Below are 7,508 nucleotides of genomic sequence, written 5' to 3'. Positions count from 1 at the left end.
TATATATATATATATAATTTTATATTTTATAATTTTATATTTATATATATATATATTACGGAGTAAAGGGCAGAGGAGGGAAAATCTTAAACTGGCGAGCCGTTGGCTCGCCAGTAGAGATTTCCTCTGTCCCGTGTGAGCCGCTCCTGAAAGCCTCGGCTTTCTTATCAGCTGACTGGGTTTATTGGTATTACCTATGGGAGTGGATGGGTTATAAGAACTAATTGAATGATGCCCAGGAAATTTGCAAAAACCTGGGGGTAAAATAATTAGGATAGGAAATACCTATCCGTGGACTGTGCCAATGAGTTTTATTTCCTTGATCCAAGGAGTAAAGCTGTTTTATATATATATCTCGTCGGTGCCGCGGGGCACTAGAGCTCCCTTACCATTCCTGTGTCATCCTACCGTATCGGTCAGAACTAATAATGTGGAACTAATATCACAGACGATATGTGGGAGTACGCCAGTGATCTTATGGAATTAAGGAAAAAAATTAAATTAGATTAATTTGACTTCTTAATTACTTAAGGAATTCTTATAATCGTTAAGCAAGCAGAGATATTAAATTTATCAGTGTATTGTGTCCAATAAATTAATGCGTGCGAATGTTCATGGTTCAAAAGTTATTCTGTATATTGAGTTCTATCATCTATCTTTACTAAAAAAAATTAGGTGACAAAATGGTCAAGGGAGTGCTTGTCCACATCATTGGCGAAAGGAATTGTTATAAACATTAAACAGCCAGATATAATAAATTTAACAGTGAATTGCGTACGATAAATTAATGCGTGCGAATATTCATGGCTTTAAAGTTATTCTATATCTCGAGTTCTATAATTTATTTTTACTAAATAATTAGATGGCAAGATGGTCAAGGGAGTGCTTGTTGATATCATTACCAAAAGAAATTGTTATAAACATTAAACAGCCAGAAATAACAAATTGATCAATAATCATTATCACGGCGATCGAGATCTACCGAAATTAATTGGGGTGGGGGAGTTGCGCACCGCGCAACGGATCTCGGCGGCTGCGCTCAGTCAGTCAGTCGAGGTGCGCACTCGGCAGGGAGCGGAAGTGTTGCGAGACCAGAAGGCCGAAGGACCTTGGAGCTGCCCTGGCCCACCCTGACCACCCCGGCCTACTCTTGCCTGCCTTCCAGTTGACCAGGGATCCTCCACAGCTGCACTGGACATTACTGGCCGACCTTGGTCTACCTTTAGCTAGCTTAAGGTGGACTTCTTGGAAACGGCGAGGTCCTTGGTGCAGGAACAAAGGTACTTGGTCCTTCACCGCTCACCTTGGTCAACTTTCAGCAGCTCTATGTAAGTAACAGTTCAAATATACACTTTTTGTTTTGGAATAAGTGTTCATTCAACGAATGCCGTCAATTATTGTTTCCGTATTTCTAATGCGAATTTGCGTCGGGACTTTTCAAAAGTTTCTCTTCTTAAAATTATATTATATTTTTGACATAAAATTGATATTCCTCCAATCGGAGGTCGCTCAAGGGCTCACTCACGGGTGAGGCCCGTGGGTGAGTACGTGTATTAGCGAACTCGGGGCGACCCTAGCTTGTAGGTCGTTGCGTCCCAATTTTGCTCGATTTATTTTTGATTGAAATTGTTTGTCTTTCACATTGAAATTTACGTCTGAACTTTCAAAAGTTCCTATTCTAAAATGTATGTATCTGATTATAAATTGGTATTCCTCCGAACGGAGGTCCCTCAGGGGCTCACTGCTGGGGGTGAGTACGGGTATTGGCGAACCCGGGGCGACCCGAAGCGCCACCTCAGTAGATTGAAGTTCTGACTTCATCTACTCTTCATCGTTTCTTTCGGTTAGACCGCACTCGTGAGCTGGTAGATTTCCACTCTTGTGCGTGTTAGGTAGGCCGTACTCGTGTACGGGGTTGAGAGTTGTATCTCGCCGCTTCTTCATGTTTGTCATCTACCGAAGACAACGCATCGACCGAAGTCACCGCATCGAACGAAGACTCCTATTTATTTGTAAGCTAGTACTAGTTGTCGAGCAATGATTGTGTTAGATTAATTTTATTAAATTCGCTTGTTGATTTGGGTCAGAAGTCGGTACCGTGTAACCCTCGAACCAGCCTTCTGCTCTGGTTCGCTCCTTCCATTTTTCTTTACAGTACAAGGCTGTGTCGGACCTTGCTTGCAAGTTTTGAACCGGTCCACGTTGCGATATTCGGCGTGGATGCACTGAGAATTGATGGTCGGGGAGCATTACTCGCCAGGTAGCGAACCCTTCCTTCGTAAAATGTCTGCCTAAGTCATGTCAACGCTGGCGTGGCTCGCGCCGGGAGCAGGGGTATCATTCCCCATAAGTCTTACCGTCGCCTTGTTGCGTCAGCGTTGCTCGTGGCGGGTAGTTGGGGTTAGGTTGATCTACCAAATGGCGGAGGCGTCCCTGGTCATCATTATCCGTGTGAAGCGTCGGGTATCGTATTCTGGTCGGCAGAAAGCTCTGCAAGCATTGTACGCGTCGTGTCACCCTCGAACCAGAGCCTTCTGCTCTGGTTCGCTTCTTCCATTTTTCTTGTTCGGAAATCTGAGCTTTCTGCTCTGGTTTAGTTTTTTTCCTCACAATAATTGCTCGACTTGCGTGCGTGCGTTAGTTATTAAGAATGATGATCGTCATTGTAATTATGTCGAGTAATTATTGCCCTAATTTCACTTCGCTCGACTCGATTGTTAACTCCGACACAGCAGAAGGCTGTGTCGGACCTTGCTTGCAAGTTTTGAACCGGTCCACGTTGCGATATTCAGCGTGGATGCACTGAGAATTGATGGTCGGGGAGCAGTACTCGCCAGGTAGCGAACCCTTCCTTCGTAAAATGTCTGCCTAAGTCCTGTCAACGCTGGCGTGGCTCGCGCCGGGAGCAGGGGTATCATTCCCCATAAGTCTTACCGTCGCCTTGTTGCGTCAGCGTTGCTCGTGGCGGGTAGTTGGGGTTAGGTTGATCTACCAAATGGCGGAGGCGTCCCTGGTCATCATTCTCCGTGTGAAGCGTCGGGTATCGTATTCTGGTCGGCAGAAAGCTCTGCAAGCATTGTACGCGTCGCGTCACCCTCGAACCAGAGCCTTCTGCTCTGGTTCGCTTCTTCCATTTTTCTTGTTCGTAAATCTGAGCTTTCTGCTCTGGTTTAGTTTTTTTCCTCACAATAATTGCTCGACTTGCGTGCGTGCGTTAGTTATTAAGAATGATGATCGTCATTGTAATTATGTCGAGTAATTATTGCCCTAATTTCACTTCGCTCGACTCGATTGTTAACTCCGACACAGCAGAAGGCTGTGTCGGACCTTGCTTGCAAGTTTTGAACCGGTCCACGTAGCGATATTCGGCGTGGATGCACTGAGAATTGATGGTCGGGGAGTAGTACTCGCCAGGTAGAGAACCCTTCCTTCGTAAAATGTCTGCCTAAGTCATGTCAACGCTGGCGTGGCTCGCGCCGGGAGCAGGGGTATCATTCCCCATAAGTCTTACCGTCGCCTTGTTGCGTCAGCGTTGCTCGTGGCGGGTAGTTGGGGTTAGGTTGATCTACCAAATGGCGGAGGCGTCCCCGGTCATCATTCTCCGTGTGAAGCGTCGGGTATCGTATTCTGGTCGGCAGAAAGCTCTGCAAGCATTGTACGCGTCGCGTCACCCTCGAACCAGAGCCTTCTGCTCTAGTTCGGTTTTGTTTCTCTCTCTGAAAGAATCAGAGCCTTCTGCCTGATTCGTTTTTGATACCCTTTGCCCCGCAATAATTACTTGACATACGCTAAATGGTAAAGTGATCTTTTCTTTCTGTGGAAAATTGATCTTTTCCATTTAGCGATCTGCGAAATTTAGTTTGTAAGATTGTAATTCGTCCTTGTAAGAAAGGGAGTCAGAAGGAAGCGTATTGAATTCCTACTGGCTTCCTTTCGGGTCTCTTGTGCAGCAACCTCCTCGTGGTGAGACCTGGGCAATCGGTATTATTCTCTATTTGTAAGAACTTTATTATCTTACAAATAGCGAATAATATCGAGCTAATAGCTGCTCATTTAGAATTTGCTTTAACATTGTAAAGTTAAAATTTAAGACTTTATCTGGGCCTCCCAGTGCCTTTTCTCTCTTAGCAGCTTGTTGATCTCATCGTTCAAGTCTCTGATTCTGAATTCACCTAGACCGGCATTCTGTATCTGCGCCACTTTCTTTGCAATTTCTCTGATGATCTGCATCCTCCATTTCTCTGCCCGGGCAGCCCGCGGGCTCGGGCTCCTGCCCGGGCTGCCCGCGGACTCCTGCCCGAGCTGCCCGAGCTGCCCGCGGGCTCTAAATCTTCGGATAACTTTTGCCAGCTCGACGAATAAACGGCGACAACGCTCGACGAGGGCCGACGAGCGCCGAACGTCGAAGACCAAGCTACTGCCATATGGCATACAATGTAAACGGATGGAGGATCAAGCGTTATTAGCAATTTATGCTTTTATGTTTTTAATCGGAACACTATTGTTAATACGAATGAGTTTTAGAGCTTGTCCCGATCAAAATGAATCAAAACACGACATCATTTGGACCGTCTTTAATGAAATTGTAATTTTTATCGTAACATTACGTATCAATGAAACTTGTTCGATTACACTCGAATTTGACCACATTTTCATCAGAAAAATTCCCTCCATTCGATCGTCACAATTTTATGAGGATATATTGATAAATCTAAAAGTTTAAACTTTCATTCGTGCGCGATTCTCCATCCGCTTACATTGTATGTCGTTTGTCGTCCCTGGGTCTTTGAATCTCGGCGCTCGGTAAAAGTAATTCGAAGATTTATTAGAAGCCTTCGAATAGAAAATACAGATAAAAGATGAAAAAATTATTCGAAGTTCGAATAAATCCACTTCGAATAAAAAAATTTATCTTTTTTCGTCGGATAAATTCTCGTCGAATAAAATTATTTATTCGATACTCGTCGATTAAAGATACTTTTTTTATTCGATACTCGTCGATTAAAGATACTTTTTTTATTCGATACTCGTCGATTAAAGATACTTTTTTTATTCGAACCTTCGAATAAGGAAATAAAAATTTTTTTATCTTTTATTCGTTATTCGAAATTTTTATTTAGATAAATATTTTGCCCAACTCTGAACCGGACCCTTGCGATCCGCGTAGGCACACGTGCACGCCGACCAGGCGGTGTGTGAGTGTGCCGCGGCACGGCTATTCAAACAAAGCTACGACAGCGCTATGTAACGTCCTAAAAATCCCCGAGCTATACCAGATCATATTCCATTCGACACCACAGCATTTCCCGAGTCATTTGCACAAGTCAGCATTCCCCGAGCATTCACCTCGACACCACAGCATTTCTCGATACACGCGTACGCAACAGCATTAGTCAAATCACATCCGCCTGATTTTGAAAGCCCCCCAAAAAAATGCATTACTAATCAATAAGGTCAAGCTATAAGTATGGGAACATTCCCAGGGCAGTCAATCTTGGCTGAACCTCCGTTTTGTAACTTTGTCTTAAATAAACTTATACTTTTTGTCAGTAAAGAACGGGATAAAGAGCTGGGTAACTCCCACTCTCCTTCTTTCAAGTATTTTCACCCAGTTTACGTCACATTTTGGCGATCCTGCCAGGATAGTGCAAATCGATCTTCAAGTAAACCAACGACAACTCTACTACGGAAGAGCCACTCCTTGGGACTACGGTCAACTCTGAAGACAACTGCACTATAACGAATCCAGTGAACCAGTCGATTTGGAGCTTTCTACGGAACCGCCCCGTGCTACGGCAATCACTAAGGTAAAACTCTGGCTTCATTTATTTATTACCGCGTAAGAGGTAGTAGCATCAGCAGTCAAGATTCAAGACGACGAAAAGGTTACAATAATGACAAAGAACGGAGAACAAGCTTCAACCTCTACAGGTGTAGACCCCAATCTAAGAGCAATCCTAGATGCTATGCAAAAGCAAAACGAACGACATGAAAAAGAAATGTCGGAAGTTCAAAGGCAATTCGTGCTACTAACGAAACAAGCTGACGAAGAAAATAAAAAACGTATTAGGGAAATAGAGATCCTCGGCAAGAACCTCGCTGATCTACGGATGGGCGTAAGTATTAGAACAGTGACAACTGACGAGTTCGGATCCCTAATAACGGGCGACGATGGTGCAAGTACAGCCATACAACAAGAACGAGCTGAACAAACCACCACAACTCGAACAGCACCACCGATAGTCACAATCAATAATGATGTGAACGATGAAGCTTCTGAACGAACAACAGACTGTACTCCAACGCTACGAGCCAAGGATGCTATACGGTATATTCCAACGCTAAACGGAGATGACGATATTGGGGTAGAAGATTTTATTAAAGAAGTACGTTCCATGCGCAACATGTGCACCGAAAAAGAATTGCTATTAAAAGCCATTAAAGTAGAGAAAATCATTGGGAAAGCGGCCCAAGGGATACGAAATTTACAAATAGAATCTTTTGGTGAACTATACGAAGCGTTACGATCAAACGTGGCAACTCAGGTAACCACAGACGAATACAGCGAGCAACTGCGGGAAATCAAGCAAGGAAAAGAAGAAAGTGTACAGAACTTTAACATCCGATTCAGACGCGTATTGAACAAGCTAACATATGCCATTACCAACGAATATCCGCAACCAATAACCAGGCGCATAATGATGGAAGCAACAATGAAGAAAGTGAATAGAATCTATCTGAAAGGACTCAGAAGAGAAATAGGACGAACGCTTTTGGCAAACGAACCTCAATCTTTAGCCGAAACCGAGAAGAAAGCAGCGGAAATCGAACGCTATCTACGAGAAGAGCAAAACGAATGGAAGCGACCAGCAGCATCACGATCGGAACGAGCAGTGAACACCAACCGCTTCGCTAATCAACAACAACCAAGACGCTACGACGAGCGACGACCTACGGTACGAACAATCGCGCAGTCAGCAGCAGCAAACAGCTTCAGGCGCCTCGAACGAACACCATTAGCTGAACACGCAGCAATAAAATGCTTCAAGTGCAATCGCTCGGGACACATAGCCAACCAGTGTCCGAATGGAAATTTTCCACCAGCCAGCCAGCGAAACCTACCACCACGGGTAAACAGAGTAGAGATCGAGAACGGCCAAGAATTCGAGTCAATACAACAACAGGAAGACTTCTTACCACCACATTCAATACATCAGGAGGAAGACGGATACACCTCATCGACACAGGAGCAGGAATAAATTTAATTAAAGAATCAAAAATTAATAGCGTTATGAACAAAACAGAACCGCGAACATTTTTTATGGGACAAGACCGTTACACTACAGACAGATACGTTAAAATTCGAATCTTTGACCAATCACATAAATTCTTTGTTATACCAGACGACTTTCCTTTAATAGAAGACGGAATCATAGGGCTACCTTGCTTAGAAAAGTACCAATATGAAATCTCTAATGATAAAATCAAGCTTAACGACAATGTGCTAT

General features: G+C 43.9%; 1 protein-coding gene and 1 long non-coding RNA gene across 2 annotated transcripts in view; one reads left to right on the top strand and one right to left on the bottom strand.

Annotated features, from left to right (window-relative positions):
* Positions 1-4,698: 4,698 nt before the first annotated feature.
* The window catches only part of LOC143357319 (uncharacterized), a 283,862-nt gene continuing 281,052 nt past the window's right edge, over positions 4,699-7,508 (bottom strand). Inside the window, exon 3 of the long non-coding RNA XR_013082801.1 lies at positions 4,699-4,752. This is a non-coding gene — a long non-coding RNA (uncharacterized LOC143357319). The remainder of the gene's footprint in view (positions 4,753-7,508) is intronic.
* LOC143357322 (uncharacterized) lies at positions 5,895-7,259 on the top strand. Its single transcript, XM_076793734.1, has one exon. It carries the CDS (start codon positions 5,895-5,897, stop codon positions 7,257-7,259), a length of 1,365 nt encoding a protein of 454 aa, XP_076649849.1.

This window comes from Halictus rubicundus, chromosome 9 (genome assembly GCF_050948215.1).
Source record: "Halictus rubicundus isolate RS-2024b chromosome 9, iyHalRubi1_principal, whole genome shotgun sequence".
Taxonomy (NCBI): Eukaryota; Metazoa; Arthropoda; class Insecta; order Hymenoptera; family Halictidae; genus Halictus; species Halictus rubicundus.
Note: the sequence above shows the minus strand (reverse complement) of the source record. Positions and strands in the feature narration are given on the sequence as shown.

Bases quoted from the DNA above. Each gene is read 5' to 3' on its own strand.
- LOC143357322 (XM_076793734.1), top strand. From the start codon at position 5,895: ATGACAAAGAACGGAGAACAAGCTTCAACCTCTACAGGTGTAGACCCC.